Source organism: Drosophila elegans, unplaced genomic scaffold (genome assembly GCF_018152505.1).
Source record: "Drosophila elegans isolate 14027-0461.03 unplaced genomic scaffold, ASM1815250v1 contig_208, whole genome shotgun sequence".
Lineage (NCBI taxonomy): Eukaryota > Metazoa > Arthropoda > Insecta > Diptera > Drosophilidae > Drosophila > Drosophila elegans.
The window spans coordinates 17902755-17924981 of record NW_024545578.1 but is presented as its reverse complement, the minus strand read 5'-3'; the positions used below and the strand labels follow the sequence as shown (position 1 = coordinate 17924981).

The 22227-nt window shown below is 37.5% G+C and overlaps 1 protein-coding gene across 1 annotated transcript in view; it reads right to left on the bottom strand.

Moving 5' to 3' along the window:
• Window positions 1-22227, bottom strand: part of LOC108142495 (bifunctional heparan sulfate N-deacetylase/N-sulfotransferase) — a 57970-nt gene that overhangs the window by 21663 nt on the left and 14080 nt on the right. The window contains exon 3 of the mRNA XM_017266390.2: window positions 5930-6977. Within this exon, the coding sequence (XP_017121879.1) occupies window positions 5930-6501 (572 nt within the window). The 5' untranslated portion in view covers window positions 6502-6977. The remainder of the gene's footprint in view (window positions 1-5929; window positions 6978-22227) is intronic.

The following is a 22227-nucleotide window of genomic DNA, read 5'->3' as shown; positions in this document are numbered from 1 at the left end:
GGAAAAGGCTCACGACCATGAGCGTGGCCAAGGCTTATTAGTCAAGTGGAGAGACATGACGCGGGGCGGTTTTATTGAATCCGTGAGCACATACATTCCAGCATGTATAGTAGAATCCCCGGGACTTTAAAGCTTTTCCCTCGTAACAATAGCCGCATGGCCCAGAATATGACTCCGAGTTTCTGGGCAGGCACCGCTCAGACAATAAATCGTATGTAAAAATTTGTAATAAATTTGCAAAGTAGCAAATGCAGCAGCCGCAAAACGGAGAATCGCGGCCAACGGGGCGCATACGTAATGCAGATTTTCACCGAAAGAGAAAACCGAAAAAAAAGCGGGACTGCCCCAGCCGCCGCAGCAAATGCATAATAAAATGCGAATCTAGCACAAGGATATGTGTATGCTATATAAAAGGGATATCTGAGGACAGAAAGGAACGTAAAAAATATTTAGTTCCCCCAAAAAGAAAATGAATAGGGCAAACAAAAAAGGAAGAGTGCTGGGCAAATGCAAAAAGTAAACTAACTGGGCGAAAGAGGACAAAGCGGCCACTTAAACAAAACTGGTAAGAGCAAAGAGAAGCAAGTCGGCGAAATGAGCTGGCTGAGTAAACTTAGTGCAGCTTTTGGCCAGAAATATCGCTGGCGATTTGCGGTCGAAGCCCGTCAATGTCAGAATAAAGTAAATTAAACTAGAGTCCAGGAAAAACGTTTACTTTGGGGTAAGACTATAATAGCAACCATTTTGCACTGTCATTGAGGCTTGAGCACCCACAGGAAATGCTACAATAAAATATCTAATTTTTTTCTGTTTTATTATCTGCATTTCACAAGAAAAGTTGCTCATTTAAGGTTCTTTTAATGTAAATATAGTAAAAATATCTTTTTGAAAAAAGTTTCTTTATTGTTGCTTTAATTTGTAGGGTATATTGCCCAGCCTAAGAGTTATCAAAATGGTTTAAGCTTCCTTTTAATTTTGTTTTATATATATTGACTTTTATTTTGTAATTTTTCTTTAAAAGACCTTCAATATAGACCTTGTGACTCTTTAATACTTGTCAGATCAAGCCATTTTTATATGTTCAGCAGATTTCGTCAAGCGAAAAGGTTCATTTAGGGATAAAGCTATAATGGCAAATTGAATAATATTGTACAGTCATTGTGCGTCAAGTATTTTTCCTTTGTTCCGCTCGCATATTTTCCAACTCGAGCATTAAGAATTTCTCCGGCAGGCGGCCACTTAAGAACAATAAGAATGAAAATCAGTCGAATGGTAACCGATGAAAACACTTGAAATAAAGGCTCGACATCGACGACTCAACGATAGTGGTCGGGTCGCCGGGGAAATGCGAAAAAAAGTTAATTAAATAAATCAAGCAAGGCAAGTTCAATTGAATTGAATTGCAGCCGGGAAATGAGTGGGAAAATGTCAGGGCAGGACGAACACAGGATGCAAAGAGGACTTCCCGCTGGGAGACGCTGGACACTCGGCCAAATGAACTGTGAACGGGGAAAATCTCGGGAAATTGCCAGACGGCGCGGGATATGCAAAAGGCGTCGCCCAGTGTCTGCCCGTTTGTTTGTTTGTTTGTAATTGCATTTAAAGCAAATAAATGTAATTATTTATTGCATTTCGCAGCACTCGACACGAGAACAGACATCGCTGGCCAGTTGGGTGCCCTGGTATCCTTATGCGAGGACCGTTTCGTTTCGTTTTTCATTTCTTTTGCCGCATGGATTTGTGCAAATACGCATATGTAATCGTATTTTAACAACGTGCATTCAATCGATGTCTGTGTCTCTTTCCCTCGGCCATTTGTCGTTTATATATCGCATTTTCAATTAAAATATTTAGTCAATTAATGCACGCAAATGTGAATCACATCACGTATATGTCATGCACTTCGCAAACAAAAACACTCGCTGTTTACGCTCAAATTACTCGACCGACAGTCAGTAATTTATGTGTTGATTATCGAGAGGCATTTGGCGTTTTTAGTGAATTTATTCCAGTTTTAGATTTTCGCGTGTGGCAGTGCGTCCTGCGAAAAAAACACATCTAACATCAAATTGCATTTATCGCACTTAACACGCAAAGCAAATAATGTTCCTAACTAACACACAGGATATGTGGGGCAGATTGTGTGTTTATACATACGTGTTTATTTGGTGACAGCCGTTGTGATTGCACGTGACAGGCGACCAGATAGTCGAAAGCATATTCGCATAATAACAACAGCCAAATAAATGCATTTGTCAGCAAAATTAGTAAAGTGAATCACAGAACATTTCCAGTTTTAATTGATAGCAAAGCGTGTTGATCAGTTTGACACTTTAAATTATTTATCTATTAGCTTTTGCTGACCTTTCTGAAATTAACTTAATTTTTTTCTTAAATTAACATTAAAGTTAAAGTTTTATTTTAAAACATTGTTAAGCTTTGTTATATGTTGGCAACGCTATAAAATAATTTCTTCGAATAAATATCTGCAGGAAAAAATATATACTCTTTTGAATTGCAGCATAAATGATCTTTAGTAATTGTATCTATGTCAATTTAACGTTATGCCTTAAGTATGTACAATATCAATGAGTTTTTTTTAGAAAATCTTATTCAATGCGGGTTTGAGTTACAGTGCTTTGCTGTTTTCAATTATTCATTTCAGGAACTTCCTGAAAATAAATTGGATTAAATTTTATTTAAATAGAAACCTTTAATATGTACAATATTTAGTACTAAAGAGTTTTGTAATCCAATTTTATTTGGTGAAACTCAATTTGCGACATTCCATTTCATTAAAATGCGGAATTAGATATTACATGTTTTTAAAAATGCATGTAAATTGGTGCATTTTTGCAGTGATTTCTGTCAGGTTTTGCATTACAAATCAATTATTGCCGGCGTGTCGGGATTGTGTTTCTGGCTGTCCATCCCGCCGGCACTTCGTCTAACTTTCCTTGGCCACACATCGCCGCCCCTCTCCGTCAGTCACTCAGTTTCATGCAAATCACGTACGTTTGCATTTTGTCAAAATGCGTTTTGCACCTACAAAGGCGGCAGTAGAAGCAGCAGCAACAACAAATGCATTTATGCATATGCCAGAGTATGTTTGTGTGGGTGATCCCAGTAGTGGCTTTGTGTGGGTGTGCAAGTGCAAATAATGACAGACAGCATAAACAAACACGCACATCAGAATCAGACTGGCGTCTATGGCCGCAGAGGTAACCTCAGCAGCGGAGCAGCGAAAGCCAGGATGCAGGACACGCCCACAAGCGTACCCGCCCGCCTCCCGCTCCCACACACACTCAGGATGAAGGAGAGGGGCTGGTTTAAACTTGGCACGTCACTTGTTTCCGCATTTTGCACGTAACGGACGGATGGTCATAAGAAGTATGGCATGCACTTCAAAACTGTATTTCTTTTTTTTTCTGTAGTTCTACCAAATGGGGATTACAAGAATATAGCTATTACTAGCATTAGCAATTATTTTTTTAGTTTTAAAAGTTTCTTTCAAAATTTTTATAGATGATTTTTAAGCATTACAATATACTTCTCATAGACATAATTAAATGTAATTAACTAACATTTAATTTAATGCTTTCCTTAGGCATAATACTACTGGAAAAATCGCTAATTAAAATATAACAATGATTTCGAAATAAAATCGGAAGTCGCAACAACAATTGCGTACATTGTTAATTTGCTCATTATGTTTGATTCATTAAAGGCTACTATTGTTAAGCTTTTATACCTATTTAAAATTACAAATCAAAAGCTCTAGATTTGAAATATCAATGTTAGTGTTTAGTAATTACTTTAATTAATACCATTGTTTACTGAATTGTAGTTATTACTTTCTCTAAGTGCAGCCAGTCAACAACTAACGCACACACCCTCACCTTTTGCATACGCATGCAACAATCCTGTAGCCAGACCATCAGAATACATTAAAAATTTTGCATCCACACATGCAAACACAATTACTCGGACTTGGGCTATTCAATATAAGGCAGGTCCTTTTTCGCTCTGATTGATGGTAGCCCACTTAGCCAACTAATGAACTTTGCCACAGTCTTGGACCGTAAATTAAATTTCAAACGCCTGACCAAGGTAAATATTTAATAATCAACTGGCATTTGGAAAATGTAAATAACTTTTTACCTGGCCAGGATAAGGCTAAGACTCTTACTGTTCTTGTTTTCGGCTATGCTGGCGTGTTGAGAAGAAGGAAAGAGGGGGAAAAAAAACTAAAGGAAGGACCCACTCAGGCAACTAACTTCTGCAGCAATCTTCCCGGCAACGCTTGATGAAAGTAATCAAAAACTTCGCTGGTTGTTTGTGCAACTACTGCGGGGTAAATGGAATGGGGTTTTCCGTAGAACTGTTTGTAAACCATAATTGCGCGCAAAAGTAGCTAACAGCTAACAGCCAGGTGAGCAAAAAATAACTGCTGCCTTGCAGCCAGCTAAAAATTTCATGGGAAAAATTTAATATACACCCGCCATTCCAAAACTCCCAAAACTCGCAAAACTCGCACAATAATCACCGAAAAGAACATACTGCAAACTAGTGCGAACAGCCCAGCGAAAGCTTCTGTAGTAACGCTCACAATTATGAGCAATATTTTTCCCGCATTTCCACACACCCACTTTTCCCATTCGAGGACCACTTCGGAGTTCACCCTATGCGCAAAGCTTGCGCCAAATGAGTTTTATTCTCGAGTATGTCATGGAGTAGACGGGAAGTCGAAAAAGAAACCCCAGGTGCTGCTGCCGGGTTTTCTTTGAGCATGAAGCTGAAGCTGAAGCTGAAGCTGAAGCCGACCAAAAAGGTGTTGAACTGAACTCAAGCAAAAGTGGAACTTGTCGATAGCAATGGGTAGAATGAAACTTTCCTCTATTTTTTTTTTCTGTTGTCGTTGGCGCAAAAAAAGCCATAGAAGAATCGCCTGATGATTTGCGAAAGGTTGTTAGGGCGGTCAGGTGAAACTTTTGGGGTACTAAAAATTGAATGGGACTTAAAACTTTGAGTAGCGCATAGAAGGTATTAAAATTTTAGTGCTAGTTTTCGCGTGAGCTAAATTCGAATTGAAAATCCTTTTAAATCTCCTCCGCGCAACATGACTTTGCGTTTGCCAGACAAAAAGGGTTTCCCACATAAATATTTTTCAATTTACATCTACCCTTTTCCCACCTTTTTTTTTTTGGCCAGCCACACACCTGTTTTAATTTAATTTGCAGCATATTGAATACAATTCGGCTCCCTGGTTCCCTCGTAAACCACTTGAAAATGAACAAAAAATCCAATCAAACAGGGCACACAACAAAACGCTTCCCCACATTCATGGCCCACAAAAAGTGAACAGAACAGAACAGAGCAGACATGAAGTGCATTTTCGCCATCGACGCCACTTGAGAACAATAAAAATTCGCCGAAATGTTCGGAAAAAAAAGAGGTAAAGGGCAGGGTTAAGGAATAACACTTGATTCGCTTTATCTTCCATTAAAATCTAAGCCTCGTAGGTGACGTTTAAAGTTTAAAAAAAATATAAAAAGTTAGAGTGAAATGCAAACCACAAGCTTAATCTTTTCAAAAAAAACGCAAATTTTTATTTGGGAAATATAAAAAAAATTGTGATTTAAAAAGCGATTACTAAATCATTAGTTTCATTATGACTTAAAAATTAAAATTTAAACTTCTTTGCCAAATAATACTGTTTTATTCAAACAAACCTAGTTATTTAACCACTCTCTGAAATTAGCTAAATTAAAGAATCGTAATTTAAAGACCTCTGGGAAATCAGGAATAGAAAAAGCATATATTCTCGCCTCCTCCGAACCCAACAATTTCAATCGCATTGCATCTCGGTGAAAGCGGACAGCAGAGGTCACTCTTTGATTCATTTCATTTCACATCAGCCGGTACTCACCCATTAAACACGCCCGTATCGACATAATGCGTGTAGTAGAAAATGCTAACCACCGTAATGGCCAGAAGCGCGAGGACACAGCGTCGCACGTTGATGCCAAAGCAGCGCCGTGCAATTAAATTACAACAATGGCACATCCAACCGGCTGTCTCTGAACCACCGAGTCCTCCACCTGCCAGGTGAGTGGTGCTACTACTGCCGGCCATGCCAATTGACGTTGATGAGGTAGGACTGCCGTCGAACTCAAGGCTCTTACTCCCGATACTCCCGTTTCCATTCCCATTCGATTTACCCTTGTACGTGACAATGCCGGCGGCGTTGGCGACATCGTCCTCCAAAGGCAGCAGCAGCATGGTGCGGTCTGTGATGACATGACCATTGCCGAAATGCTTATTGAAATTGCTAAAGTCCTGGCCGACGACATTCACATTGGCATCCGCAACTCGGCAGGAATCCACATCCGTTTGGGTTCCGGTCACGGACGTTCCGAATTGCATCTGCGGCTGCTTAATGAGTTTTTCATATTTGCGATTTGCATTGTTATTATGTTGAATGCTTCCCGATATTGTCATATTGCCGCCGCTCTGCCTCACTGCTCGGTGGTACTCTATATATATTTATTTATATATATATATAATAGGCGATATGTAGCTTGATTCCTATATTGACTTAATAGAGCGAACAAATTTCAAACACTCGCGCTTCACTATGGCACTTCGATTGCGTTGCATGAATGTTTATTTTCAGTTGTCCAGTATATTCTATAAATATGTGTGTGTTTTTTTACGTTCTTTCGCATAAATCTCGCTTTTCGTTTTTATAATATTCTGTTCGCTTTGTTTACTTTTCATTTCGCCACTTGATATGTTTCCAAATTTTCAAATACTCATTTTGTTTGGCCATTGTGGCGCACTGTTGTTGCAATTGTGGTTTTGGGCAGTCCAGACGGCCATTATCAGTCATATAAATACGGAAGAGACCCAGTTTCAGACTGTCCACTCACAATCAGTCATTGACTACCATTCCCTCCAGTGGGTCGTCTTCTTATCTGCAAAGCAAATTAAATAGAAAACATTATAAATATATAGTTGTCTTTGTAAAGTTTGCTGGAAAAGCAAACAAACGTATGGTTTTTTAGTTTGTATTTGAATTAAGAGAAGGGTAAGTCGTTATCAGGTAAAAAACAATCATGTATCATTGCTTACATATAAGCTTTTTAATCTAATCAGGTCAAGTAGTTGTGGACTGAAAGATTTTGGTTTACAAATTAGGTAAATAAAGATTTATAATTAAACTACGATCTAGATAAGTGAATGTTTAACAAAGTTAAGCTCCTGTTAAAAAAAAATACAATTTATAATGAAAATTAAATTTAAAGTGCACAATTATATAGAAATTCCAATTCTTTTTCCAAATATATTGTAATATGTAGGAGATATCTAGGAGTTGTTAATAGGTGAACATAAATTAGGTTCAAACCAATTTACCCTCTAATAACTTATTACTCCAATTTCAATTTACTTTGTGCCACCATTGGCTGTCAGCCCTTTTCAATTATATATGTCACATTTTATCGATTATTGTTATCACAACTAATTGATGGTGTCATTTCGGTGGCCCTGCCCTGGCGCCAAACACTTTATTTTTAGTTCCCTGTTCAGGCTTAAGGTTACACAAAAATAAATGTGGTTTCCTCAATGTGTACCTACAAAATTTGTCAATTTGTTTGCGCGGGCTCCTCAAATGGAATGCAAACAAAGTTCTAAGGAAGCCGCAAATAAAGCGACAAATTGCCAAAGCCGCAAAACGGGACATAGATACGAATGTATCTCGAGGTCTACCCTGAATTTGCCTGGTGAGTGTGTGCTTAGCCATTAAGTGCATATGCCTGCCGCAGTTTACAAAGGTCTTAATGGCCCTACACATACATATATAGAGCACTCCCCAACATGTTTCGAGCACAGTGTTCAGTTTAATTGGAAATGGATGCCGGCTGTCAACCAAAAATAAAGACAACATACTTCGGGGCGCTTTATGGCCCAGCGAAATGAGTCAATAATGAGTTTTAGATGGCCAGCGATGTTTGTCCTGATGTTATGTCCTCGATAAACAACACTCGAACATGTGTTCCCCGATAAAACAACAGATAAGTACGTATTTATGTGAATTTTAGAGGGTGGATTGACAGGATATCAAGCAGTAGCTTTAATGACTTGAAGTATTGGAAAACTATAGAAAAAAGCATGTCAGATATTTAAAATCTTTTTTTGAGATTAAAATAAAGGTAATTTTAAGAATACTTCTTGAGATATTAGTTAAATTAATATAATAAACATAACTTTATTCATTCTTAATATGGTTTTAAATTTTAATTAATAAATAAGGTATTCATTAATTTAATCACTTTCACATTCAAGTAAATTCAAAATATGAAGAGCAAATCTAAGCGTGTGAAACCGGGAAAGTCAATCCCTTTCACTTCAGAATAGTTATTCAATTTATACGCTCAACTTTGAACTTCATTTCACTTCATAAGCAAACCGCTTGCCCTCTTTCTTGGGAAACACTTAGAGCAATTTATAAACTGGATTCTTTGAAAGGAGCCGCAACAGGAATTACAACGGAAAGCGAGGGTTTCAACATCCATCGCTGGCATTCTTTGCCCTTGTTTTTCTCTGCATGTTACAAATTTATCATTAAAATGTCAAAACTTAAATTGATTCAAAAAGTTTAGGAGCAGCAGCAGCAGCAGCAGTGACAATGCTGCCACGCCCCCGCCCTCCGCTTACTTCGCCCACGCCCAGTGACCCCGCTTCTCAGTGCTGCCACTGCAGCAGCAGAAGACTTAAGCAGTGGCTGAAAGAAAAAGTTGGTGCTGTTGTCGGGAAAGCCTTTGCTCGGGGTTTTTCCTTCTTCTCCTTCTGATGATGCCGCATACTTTAAGGAGCGCTGGCAAAAAACTTTCTGCGCTTCTTCGTTAGGCAAACTTGTTTAATTTCCTCTTCAATTGCCCGGGAAACCAAGCGAGACAAACCAAAAGTTGCCCTGCCCCCGAGTCTATCTGTGTCTTTTATTTGGGTTTTCTTTTCTGGGGTTTTTCTAAAGTTTTATATTCAATTGTTATTTGTTTGCTGGTGATTTGCTCATCAGGCTGTCTCAGGAAACTAACTTGAAGAAATTGCATACACTGCATAAAAAACGAAACATCAACTACGTTTGGGAATAATTAAAAAAGCTTCTTTTAATTGATTGTGTATAAATGTTGTTTATTCTTTTTAAAGAAATCTTCTTTCAATTAAATCTGAAAATTTTCGTTTTATAATGTTTTCAGAATTTTCTTAAATAAATTATTTAGATAATACTAATACTTTTTCTCCGTGCAAATGTGTTATGCTACTCATAATTCAAATTCATTTGAGCATTTATTTCCATCTCAGAATTGCTGTCACTTCCTTATATTTGGCTAATCGCACATGTTTCACACAGTTTATCCGCATTAGCTATTTGAGTTCTCGAAAGTGTTTTATGTTTACTTTGAATTCATTACGGCAGGGGGAAAAACGATTCAATGATTTCACACTTTTTTTACATGAAGCTATTTCCCCTCCTTGAAGAACGGTTTTAAAAACTATTTATTTTACGATACATTTTGTTTACGTTCCTCGAGGTGGAGCGGCGATGCGAGGCTCCCTCAGCATATTTTACACTAAATTGCATTGAAGCGTGTGGCAAGCAGCAGTAGCATCAACATTGGGTAGCACAATGAAGGGCACCCTCGAGATACCACCCACTGCCACCCCCCGCTGTTGGCCCTTTTGCCAGCCTTTTGTGCCGGCCATTTATCAGTCAGCGAATGTTTGTTGTGGCTTTGTTTTCCCTCCACTTTTGTAGTATTTTCTTTTTATTCATTCTTCTTGTTAGTTTTTCGCGCACTCATGCCAGCTCCCTGCTCACCCCGCCTGTCAATGCCCAACATATTGATAATCGTTTTCAATTTGTGCCTGACAATAACAGCAACAAAAATCAATTGTCTTTAGCAAATTGAATGCAGGCTACAATACGTGAGCAAACAAACAAACACGCAGGGAAAAATAAGTCTGGACAAATGACTTTGGCTTTAACAGAACTGACATGACAAGACCTCAAGTCTGAATTCTCCAGTTTCTGTTTCTGTCTGGTTATTAATTTGACTGATGAATGTGACTTTTGCGTTTCCATTACAAGACGCCATGCCTGATTGCCTTTTTCGTATAGATTTCTCCCCTTTTTTTCCACGCCAGATGCGTGGGCAGCACACACATCACACAACTCCCCCGCACTCCCAAACAAAATAAAAGAGAATGTCTATGCACCTATAAACAAATTTGTATCTTAATGAGTTTTTCACACTTTAGCGCCTTTCTGTTTGTGTGTCTTTGTCTTGGAATTTCCAACGCCTAATGTTCTTTCAATGTTCTGTGTAAGTCTCTTCATTATTAATGTTGCTATAAATCAGTTAGGCAAGACAATTAAATTGACACATTCTGTATATTTGAGGTTTGTTCTTAGATTTCGGGTTTTTGTTTAAGTTAACAGATTAATAGCTTGACTGGGAGTGATTTAAGTCTCATGAAGTTCCTTTGTAATTTAGTAAGAAAATTTAAATGAAAATTCAATTCATCTTGAGGCGAAAAAATGCAACAATAAGGAAAATTGTATAATCAATAAACTTATGCTTTTTATGATAACTGCGTTTAAACATTTACATTTTAACTGCAAGTAATTAAGGAAAAAGGGAAAATTATAACAATTATTGCCTATAGGAAAACTATTAAATTTTAAAGAAAGAAATACAATTAAATTACCAATTTAAACAAATTGTAAAAATAATAAAACATTTTTTTGTTTCTCATCAAATCTTTTTGTTGTGAAATAAATTGTATGAGTGCAAAAGTAATTATTTTCAGGCTTCATAAACAAATGGTTTTGTGCCTGAAACATAAATTTCCATGGTAAATGCATTATTTCATGAATATAAAAGTAGGGAAAAGTTTTCCTTGATTTTTTGAAATTTCTCGCACAGTTTATAATTAATTTTTGTTTTGTTGATAAGTCAATTTCCCTGATTCCCACAGTTCTCACACTGCGAATGTCAAGTGTCACCGAAGTGTATCCTAAGTGTTTTTGTTCTTCCCAGCATTTTCCCCCGCCACTTTCTCTCCAATTGTGAAGCTTTCTGGTTTTCCTTTTTTCTGTCAATTATCCATGTACATTTGCCTAATGGTTTTTATATTTGTTTTTCCTTCACTTTTGGCCTTAAGCTTTTCCCTATCTCTTTTTCTACTTCTGCAGGCGACAATTTTTATTTTCAAGCGAAAAACACTCAAGTGGGCATGGAAAATCATAAAACATTCCCTTCTTTACCACACATTTTAATGTTTAGAATTGGTTAATTAGCAAAACATTTAAATGCACTTTATGCAGAGCAGAAACAGATAAGCTTTATATAAAGTGACAATTTATTTGATTTTTTTCAGACAGTCACAAATCGAAGTTTCGTAAAGGAAGAAGAGCAAAATTGTTCAAGGAGACACTTGCAACATGTTCATTTGTAGATTTTCTGTGCTGATTTTGGTTAAAAGGGGGAATGGAGCGGCACAAAAGCAGGTGGCCTGTCAGACTGACTGACCTAGTTTTGGCTAAAAATACTCAGGCACCAATAAAGTGCCAGTCCAAAGTGTTTGAATTTATTTTACTTCACTTTGATTTTTATTTCAATTCGCTAAACGGAGGGGGAGTTTAGAGGTGGCTGCATTTGGAGGGGGAATCTCAATCAGAGGGCTTCAAGAGTTCCACACTTGAGGCTGTGGCTCTGGTGAGCAATTTGCACAATTGAAAAACTGTCTGCCCTGCGCTTGAGTTTCCAACTAATGAGGGTTGTGAGTGGAAAATCGCAGCGGGGAATACCAGTTTTTCTATTTTGGGCGCTGGCTGCAGTCTCGATACGTGTATTGCATATAAAATGATCCCCACATAATTGAGAAATAAAAACTCTAGATAACATATATATTTTACTTGGCCTGTGAAGACCTAATTAAATAAATTTAAAATAGCTGTCTGTATTTTTCATTAATACATTTTATGTTGTAAGAATTTTCAAATGGCAAGCTGGGAGAAATGTTTTGTAAATTTATTTATTTATAAGCCTTTAAGGTTTTTAAAGCTTTACAAAATACCTATTAGGATGAACATCTTGTGAAAAATGTTTAAAGATACAGAAAATTCTAAAGCATTTTATTTAAGAATAGGCAAACTAATTTGCCATTTAAATTGCATTTCATGAGCATTTTATTTGAGTCGCAAAACGTTTAATAAAGTCTGGTAATTTACTAAAGAGATTTAGAATATCAATGTAGGCAAATCGTTCTTATAAATTGCTGAAAGCAATTATTTCTCCGATTGCTCTGCAAAAACTCACATGTTTTGTTGTGTATAAAAATGTTTAAAGCATCGAAGGTAAACCATAAATTTGCCTTGTTCGTGTATTTCACTATATCCTTATATCTGCTTGTAGGTCAGATAGGAATGTTACACTATGAATCCAGTTGAATCTGGCAAGAGACTTTCGCAGATGCATGTGCAATGGTAACCGCGACCAATAACAAGTCAAAACCAGTTACACGCCCGGTCAATTACACAAAGAACCGAATCGAAAAACAGAGGGAAAACAACGAAACAAGAAGGAAAGCCAACACCAACGCAGCCTCATCGTTTATGACTTGCACTACCAATTTTCCCCCCTTTCGACCAAGCCCCTGCAAACAGGCTTGCTTGTGCTTGTCTGCAATCTGAGGCTTTACTGTCACTCAGTGTGGCTAAAACCGAAAGGCAAACTGCGTGGGCCGCCACCTCACCACCGAAAACCCACGCGCCGAAATCTTAGCCAAATTGTTGGTTGCACTTGCACCATTTGAGGGATATATCGGGGAGATTCCGGGGACGAGGTGTTCCAGACCACAGAATGGATTTCTGGCTTTGCGGTCGAAATGGCATGAGGAAGAGTTTGGCTCGTTTTTGGTTTTCCTGCCGAACAGTCCGAGGGCCAAAATCAGTTGCAGACATTGACAATAACCCTGTGACTCAATGGTTTCACAAGAGGGAAATAAAACGTTGGCAAGCCGAGGGGGCAAATTGAGGGAAGAGCAACGAAGTCCGGCCACGTGGGCGTCCATTATAAGAAAACGAATTGCTGGCCCAATTTGTGCGCCGCTGGAGATTTGAGTCAACAAAGTCAAGCTCAATTCAGCTCTCTGCCCGCTCACTTTTATTCTTCTATCATTTGAAAATATTGTGCAATGTGTACCGAGCAAAAAAGTGGTTAAGTACTGAACTTTTTATTAAGATTATCTATAATAATCTATAATAAAAGTAAAATAATGTAAAAGTTTAAGCTAGTTTTTCAGATCAAAGTTTAGTTTTGAGTCTATAGATTGGTAGATGGAAAATGGATTTGATGGAAAATCCAATGGAAAGTCACAGTCAATACTAACACTTTTTAGTAGTATTTTTCATGAGTTGATCTCACAAAATTTAGTTGGTCTATCGACTTTTAAAATAAGACCTGTTTCTTTCCAGTGCCTATTCCTATTTATTATTCATTTCAATATTTATTTACATATTTACTGCTGGTGTGTGCAATCAATTGGAACGCGATAAGCGCCGGATGGAAGCAAATGAAGCTTTAGAAGTGATTTCAATGCCGCCAGAACGTAGGGCGTATAGCTCGGGAAAGACCTTGAGCTATGTCAACAGCACCAAGTTAATTCAATTAATCGGCTTGTGCCTCTTGCACTGACAGAAAAAATACCGTATGAGTAAATAAATAGAAAGCAGTGACTTCAACAAATCTTAATCAGCTAATGGCTTTGTTTAACCATTAGAGATAATTACAGTATCAATTAACTTGGGGACAAAAAACAAACGAGGTTCTCTTCAATCAAGTCATTATAGTTAAGGAAATTGCTCGCACATCACAATTTACTGGCCCAATAGTTTTTCGCTCTTAAAGCTTTAGTGTTGACATTATATTAACCCTGTCAAAACCCCACATTGTCCTGGGCCTAAACAAACCCAGGCAAATATAAGCCCAATTTTGCCCATTATGGTAACATACACAAATGCAAATCCTGCCCCCCACTCATCCCCCCGTTCTCTCATCAATTTATTATGCTATTTGTGTGCGCTAAAATTAGTTAATGAACCCGGACTCAATGTAATAATGGAAAGCCGTACTCGCCGCCCTCACGCTATAAACTCTGAAACTGAAACTGGCGTTGTGATTGAACGTTCCCTGTAATGGGGGAATCCCCTGCCTGGTCGTCTCATCTCATCGGCTCGTTGTTGTTGGCGCCTTGTTGTTGGTTGTATAAATTAATTCCCCAGGTTAACTGCAGAGTAACGTTTTATAATTAAGCCAGCTGCATAATTATGGGGAGCAAACACACACAAACCCACAGGCTTGTGCATATGCAGGCAGGCTGTATGGTCACACATAAAATAAATATGTATGCACTCTAGAAAAATCATACACACAGTAAATGCAATCCGGACCCATCGTTTTATAATTAGGGAATTACTAAAATTAAGCTTGGTAGTATTTATTTTATTTAATTATATAGATTATGTAACCATCGAGTTTTAGGGGAACTAATTATAATTATTTAATAAGTGTGTGTACTTGTAGTAATGGGAAATAAATAAAAGCAAAAAACAATTTATTTAGAAACTTCGTTTGGTTATCTAAAAAGATTTCTGTGATTTATGACCATACCAACAATAATGACTTGAAAAGACTTAAACAATTATACGAACAGTTTCGAAAGAAAAATGTTAAATATTCAACAGAGCAAGATTTAACCAAAATCAAACATCTATTTGCACTTAGACCCGTTTCTTATTAAAATAATTTATTTCGATGTATTTTCAAGTGCACGTAGGTTTAATTTATTTATAGAAAACCGATATTGGTTGAGAACTGAGATACAAGCAATTGGCGACATTTAAGCACGCAACGTTAACCCCTCGATGACCGAGACCGAAACACACACTTATTATCATAATGAACATCAACGGAGTGAGGGGGGAGGGTGCCAGGGTTGGAAGAGACGCAGGATTGAGCGGTGTGTCCAGGACACGGTTAAGTGGTTTGCCGCATAATCGACGGAGAGGCCTCAGAGGTCCGAAGGCAAAACGGATCGAGGCGACTGGCGGAGAGAAATGTTCATTAATATACAAAAGCTCGGGTCATCCGCAAAGTGTCCGTCACACGATGGCCAATGGGGATATGCCGCGGAGGTCCTGTGACGTTCTGGCAGTCCTTTAACGTCCCGCATCGCACCGCCCCGCCCCTCATTCTTATTCTCTTTTGTGGTGGCCCATCAAAAAGCTTTATCACTCGGATCCACCCCGCTATCCACTTTTCCATCCATTCGCTCCGTCAGCGAGTTATTGCCACGGCCTTTTTGGCCCTGCCTCATGTAAAAGCAATAAATAATGGCCCAGTTTACGGGGTATGTCTCGTCTACGGCGTGGAGCGTCATAAAAATATTTTATCCATTAGACATTGTCTCTCATTGGGGGCCTGAGGCTGAGGTGTTGCTTCAGTTTGCTTAATGGCCATTAATAATTGTTGAATTAATGCCAACTGTGGAATTGGATCACAGTTCACTTATGCACATTGCTTGGTCTGGTCATGTGGCGAATACTGGATGATAATTTTAAGGCCATCTAAATTGGGGAAAACGCTTAAAGCTAGTTTTTGATTTCTTAACAGAGACTGAGGCTTTATTAAATTTACAAAGCATCTGCATTTGCTCAAAATCAATGTTTATGGACTCGCAATTTATCTTCTCTCCAATATAAACAACTCTTCGGGGTATACAAACTCACAACTGTTTGTCCTAGTTTCGTTCTGTTAGCGAATCAAAAATCAACTAGGCAAATATACAGCTTGGAAAAATTGCATCAAATAAATATTATTCATAGGCATGCCTCGTACATCAACATCGTCGAGAATTTCGGCATTTGGCAGTGTAATTTTTCATTTCTAACTTGACACGAACCAACGGAAAACCAGGGCGACTGCAGTTCAATGACATAATTTGTCGCAGCGCATCAATGAAGTGGACAGGGTACTAGTACTGGGACTGGGACGAAAATGGAAACCGAGGAACTGGGCATGGGGAATGGGGCAGCAGTGGATTGCAAAACAATGGGGCACCGGAGCAACGTCAACATTGTCCAAACGTCAACGATGTTGTCGTCATCGTGGAGTCATCATCGTCATAATCATAATCATCGTCATCGTCATTGTTTCGCTTGAACTTTATTGTTTTGATTTATGCGCGTGCACAACGAGAGCATGCGAAAGGGAGATGGAACTAGGCACTGCAACAAAATATTGGTTAAATCTAATGAATCCTTAAATAACAATATATGATATGTTTTTGAAGTCTGGTATTTATATTTTCACAAGGCACCATTCAAAACTTTATTTATACAAATTTTTCTAATTTTTATAAGTTATAAGTGACTATATATAATTTTTTTTTATCTATAATAAAATGTTGTTTCTAAATAATGCGAACAGCATAGAACCAATTAATTAAATTTATTTATTTGGCTTTTTAGACCATTAAATTTAAAATTTTTTGGAAACAAATCGTTTTACACTTTGTCTTGAAATCTTAAAGCCACTTTTAATGATATAATTTAATACACATTTGTCAAGAATTGAGGAAATTCTTTTTTCTCAAAGTAGAATTCAAAAAAGTTAACATAAACTTGATCTCGAACTGGTGAAAATTCTTGTAATTTAATTCTATCAATTACACAGTTTTTTACCAATATAATGCCAACTTTTTGGTTTTGGGTCCAGCCTTTTCGGTCAGTGTCAAGAGGTCAGAGCAAAAGGGAGCAGTGCATGGTAAGCGAAAACTTTGCGGGTTTCAAATTGTCGTATACCGTCGTTGGACCCCATCACCCCGCCTGCCCAATGCCACTCCCTCTCGTTCATTTGGCCTGCACTGGACACGTCGCGTTGTTTATTCCGCCAACGCCAAACAATCGCGGACCCATTCGCCCGGCGATGTTGATGTTGTTGTTGTTTTTGTTGTCGTTGCCACAGGCAGCGGAGGAGGTAGAGGGGTGGTGTTGAGAAAATTCTCGGTGCAAATGAAAATGATGTTGTTCGTTGGCTGCCACTGCCACTGGCATCCAGACATCAGAGCGGCATCAGCAGAGCCATCACCATTCCAGGGCCCGTTGCCCGATTATGTTAATGTGCCCAGAGATTTCTGCCATTATGATGTTGTTCACTAGACGACCACTCTGCATATATTTGACGGGGACCGCAGCAGTGACTCAGAGATCCCGAGGGGCAAGCGTCACCAGTGCAGCATTTTCCCGCTTTTCAGTTTCCGCGAAAAGTTTCCTCCCTTCCCGCAAGTTTTCGCGCAGGCCCTAACCAATTTCAACTCTTTGTAGTTACTTTAGCCATCGGCTGTAGTTGGTAGAAAGTACGGTGAAGAACATGCCATGCAAAAGTACTCAGGCAAATATTTGAGAAGCGTAGAGAAAGGCTCAAAACAAAAAGAGACAGGATTATGGCCTGGGTGGTGAACAGAACATATATTTTCACAAGAACATTCCCATTACCAAATCATGAATATTAAATTAAAGAGAAGTATATATTTGGTGGAAAGTGTTTAATGAAAAAACAAGGCAATGATTTAATTATAAAACTTAAAAATCGCAGAGAAGAACTTAAGTCTCAGTAATAAGATTAAATATTAACGTTTTGAGAGTTTTAAAATACGTTTAATTTCTTTTAAAACTAGTTGCTCCAAGTAATTTATTTATTATGTTTAAAATTATTTAAACAATTTTGATTGCAACAATTTAATTAAACAACTAAATCAAACAACAATTGCAATTTATCAGCATTATTATCTCTGAAAATAAATTAAACTGAATTACGGTTGATTTAGTGCATCTTTGTCCCATGTCACGACCCACAACGATGGCTTCATTAAAGTGCAACAATTATAATGCAGCACATAGTGGAATTAAAAGCAAAAATTAATTTACAATGATAGTTTGCTTTGCTCGCGCCGTTCTCACGCATAGTAATAATAAATAAATATCATCTAATGCCTGAAATCGGCCACAATAATTAAGCAGCCATGCAAAATTTGTAAAAGCAACAAACAAAATTGCGGGCAGCAGCTGCATTATATATTTCATAGCAGCCTCCCACTGTAATATCCCCTATTTTTCTCGTTTTTCTCCCAAGGGGAAGCAAATGCAATATTGAAACGCATTTTTCTCTGCTTCTCCTCCGTCGTCTCTGCATGTTTTTTGTCATCAAAATCGTGAAAAATTGTTGCAAACTTTGACAGGGCAAAAATTATGATAGCTGTTGTGCTGTGGGAATGTGAGGGGTGTTTCTGCCTGGCTGGTAATAATTTTCTGTCATAAATAAATCGTTCAATGTTGTTGTTGGCAACAAATAAAAAATCATCCCATTTGTTATTGAATTTAAGCTTTAGACTGTGAAATGTTCTCAAAACGATAAGCAAACTAGGGACGAGGCCAGAGAGCCGAAAAGGCTATATTTTACAATATGTACAGGAATGGCTAAAATTCACTTGCGCTGCATTTTTTTAACGATTACAAGCATGCCAACGAGATTTCAACAAATTAGCGAAATGATTAAATTTAAAACATTTTAAACATTTTACGGACGCAGATGTACAAATTATAAATGACAAGCGGGTAAAGATTTTATGTGAAAAAATTCAAATAAACATTCCAGAGGAACGCTTTTATTTTCTTTGCATTTAACGAGCTGTCGAATGAACTGACAACACTCAGGTTGGAAAAAATTATAGCTGCAGCTGACAGATTTTTATGACTTAATAAAGCAGAAGCGCGGGCGAAACGAGAAGTTCAAGTTTGTGTGGGAGTAAATGTAGGTTATGGGTTATGGTATCTGGTATCTGGTATCTGGTATATATAAATACACTAAGTTGGGGCGCAGATAAGACCCAGTAACTGACTGCCCAGACAGTTTAGACACCTACCCGACAAACAACTTTAAATTTCAGCCCTGCGAGAGCGTTATTTGCAAGAGAAGGAATAGGAAGCGAAACTTTTCCGTGAACTCCCACTGGCAAAAGTTAATCGAAGCCGGAGAACTTTCAACAAATTGACCGGAAAATGTTTGCGAATTGCCAACGGAACTGAGTCCCCGAGCTCGGCTGAGATTTCGGGCAGAAAACTGGCCCAAAGGCTATCGATACCAAGCACACACGACGGTCAGCAAATTAAACAGGCGAAAGTTAAGTGAATAGGGGAAACTTTTCATTTTATTATAAAAGTTTTTTTTCTTAAAATTCCGAGATATTGAAAAATATTATTTTTCTTTTTGTCAAATGTAAACGTTTATTGAAGAGATGCGCGCGTAATGTGAATTTAAATGTGTTTTGTGTATAATTATAATTTGTTTATTTAAACGTCCGTCTGTCGTAGAGATTTTTAATACTTTTTATAAATACATGTTTATAAACAAAAAATGTTTAGTTCCCAAAATGGTTTAAAAAGTCGAAAATTTTCAAAGAATTCCAACTGTATTTTAAGTGGATGAAATAATGTTTTATATAATTTCCACACGCCAAACAAATGCCAATTCCTGACAAACAAATTATATTATATCGTGAAGCGTGCTCTCTTCTTAATGAAAAACTTATTTCCAAACTGACACATATTAATAAAAACTTATATTTATTTTTAGTTATTTATTTTTGGTCAAGTGCTGAAAAGTTTTGGGTTCAGCAAACTACCAAAGGGTAGTGCAGATTTTCTAATAAAATTTATGATATTGTGTTTCGGGCTGCCAGTAGAAAGTTATTTACGCCAATTTGGGCCAATGAAAGTTGCCACCGCTTCGAAATCAATTGCATTTTGATAAAGTTATTTTCAGTTTTGCTCACAAAAGCTCCATCCAGCAACTGCAAGTGTCACTTTTCAGTTTGACACTTTTCTTGAAGCCGTGGAAAACGAGAGGAAAACCCAAAGCCAATCCCAAATAGCAATAAAATGTTCTATAAATGGAAACAAAGTCAATCCAGTTGACATTCTCCGACGTTGTCGAAACTTAGGGAAACTCGGCTAACAAAAAGATTTTTCCACGGGGTTTGCCACTTTTCAGCAATTTGGTTGTTTGTGTTCGACATGGCCAAAAAGGAGGAGCGCAGCCCACAAAATGGGTATAAAAATAGTAGAACAAGTTGAATATGCTAACCACAACAGACGGCCGCCAACTATTTTAGGATGCCAAAAAGCCAAAAGCAACAACAACAACAAGAAGTCAGCTTGCATGTTGATATCGCGCCGCCTGTGAAAACAATGCCAAAGGCCATGTGTAAATATGCTATGCAAAGTTTTTTCTTCGTTTTACCCGCCAGCTTTTTATATGCTGCTGTGGGATGGACGTCAGCTTTTCGCATAAATGTCGATGCACAGTGGAGCAATGTAATTGCGGGAAAATGACGGCCAAATTAAGTTCTTCGAGTGGAAAAGTTTTCTTGAAAATGAAAAGTAAATTGGACTGGGGGGTTAGAATATGTGCGGATGGGGAAATGTTGCTGGCGTTTATTACTATTTTATTGACAGATATTTATGGAAATTCTTTTGTGAGAGTTTTTATATGTTCTTTCAACTGTTATTTAGCAAATAAATAAAGTTCATAGAGAACGAAATGTTTAGGTGACTTTAATATTATGGATAAACTTTAATTGTTTTTAAAATGTTTTATTTTTAGTAAGCTGTTTATGCTGTTGCTATTTTGTGGTTTTATAGTGTACATTAAAATGTAAATACTATTAGGTATATAAAAGGGCGTGACTTTTTTCCTTAATTATATATTGTGTTCATTTTGTAAAATATTTTGAATTGTTTTTAAACAATATTATTGCTGTTTGGTTATCAGCACAATTTGTTTGCTTGTGTTTCCTGAATGATACGGTTTTATTGCTTTAAATTAAATGTAGAAATAATTTAATTAAAATAAATTTTTTTCACATTTTCAATGGCTTTAAATGTTTTAAAATTTTAATGGTCAGCTGTCATTTCTAATTCGTTCTCAACGAATGTTCTACCATAGCCGCCTTCTCATTATAAACATGAATGTTCCTTCATTTCTTCGGCATTATTCCATTCATACTTCTAGAATTTTTGTTTCTAATGCAGGCCCACACACCGGGAACAAAGCCAGTCAGTTTTTTGTTAGCCTCTTTTTATTTCTGTTGAGGTTGCCGCTGTCGTTGCCTATGCACATTTAGCAATGTTAGGCAGTCAACCAAAAACAGATTTTTTTGTCACAACGAACGCCACAGGCCACAAGCTGAAAACAACAACGGCGACGACAACATCGAAACGTTAAAAAAAAGGAAAGAAATCAACTTGCAACATACAACAAAAGCCGCGTTTCGTTGCTGTCGTTTGGGCCATGTCACTGACCGAGAAATTCCTGGCATGAAAGTTGCAAAAATCCTAGGCAGCACAGCACTGGGAACTAGAAAAAGAAAAAATGGAAATAAAAAGGCAGCGACAACGGCGGTGGTTTTTATTGCCAGTGGCAGGATAATAGCAAGCAACAATAGCCGTGGGAAGGCATTGCAGCTGCATCCTTGTTGTCATTTCTAACGTGGCTCTTATTGGTGTCCTTACAGTCCTGACTCCCTACCACAGTCATCCCCACTCCTTTTCCCAGGAGTCTTGTGAACTTCATTTTGTTGTCATCAACATTCGCTGGGAGTTTTTCGCACAGAGAAGAAAAAGCAGGACAATTTGACCTTAATTGGTTATTAGTAGTATCCTCAAGGAAGGATGAAAATTTTTAAAAATAAAATATATGAGATTTGTTGTTAGTTTTTAAGAAGTGATTTAAAATATAAGCTATTGTAAAGAATCTTAAAGCTCTATAAAGCAAGTAATGTTAACTTTTTTGTTTTCCAATAACAATTATTCAATAACAATATTAAAGTAAAATTGTGTTTTGCTTTTACAGAAATAGTTACAGATATTTTATATGAATAGCTTTTCTTATATACTTTTTTTTCTGTGCTGATTCCAACAACTTGATCAGTCTGTACTGCTTTGTTTTATTAGAGCTTTGTTTCGCCGCCCAGAATTTTTATGGCATTCACATTGCATTGGTCCACGTTTTTTTTCTACTTCTTTTTGGGTTCCTTCGTTTT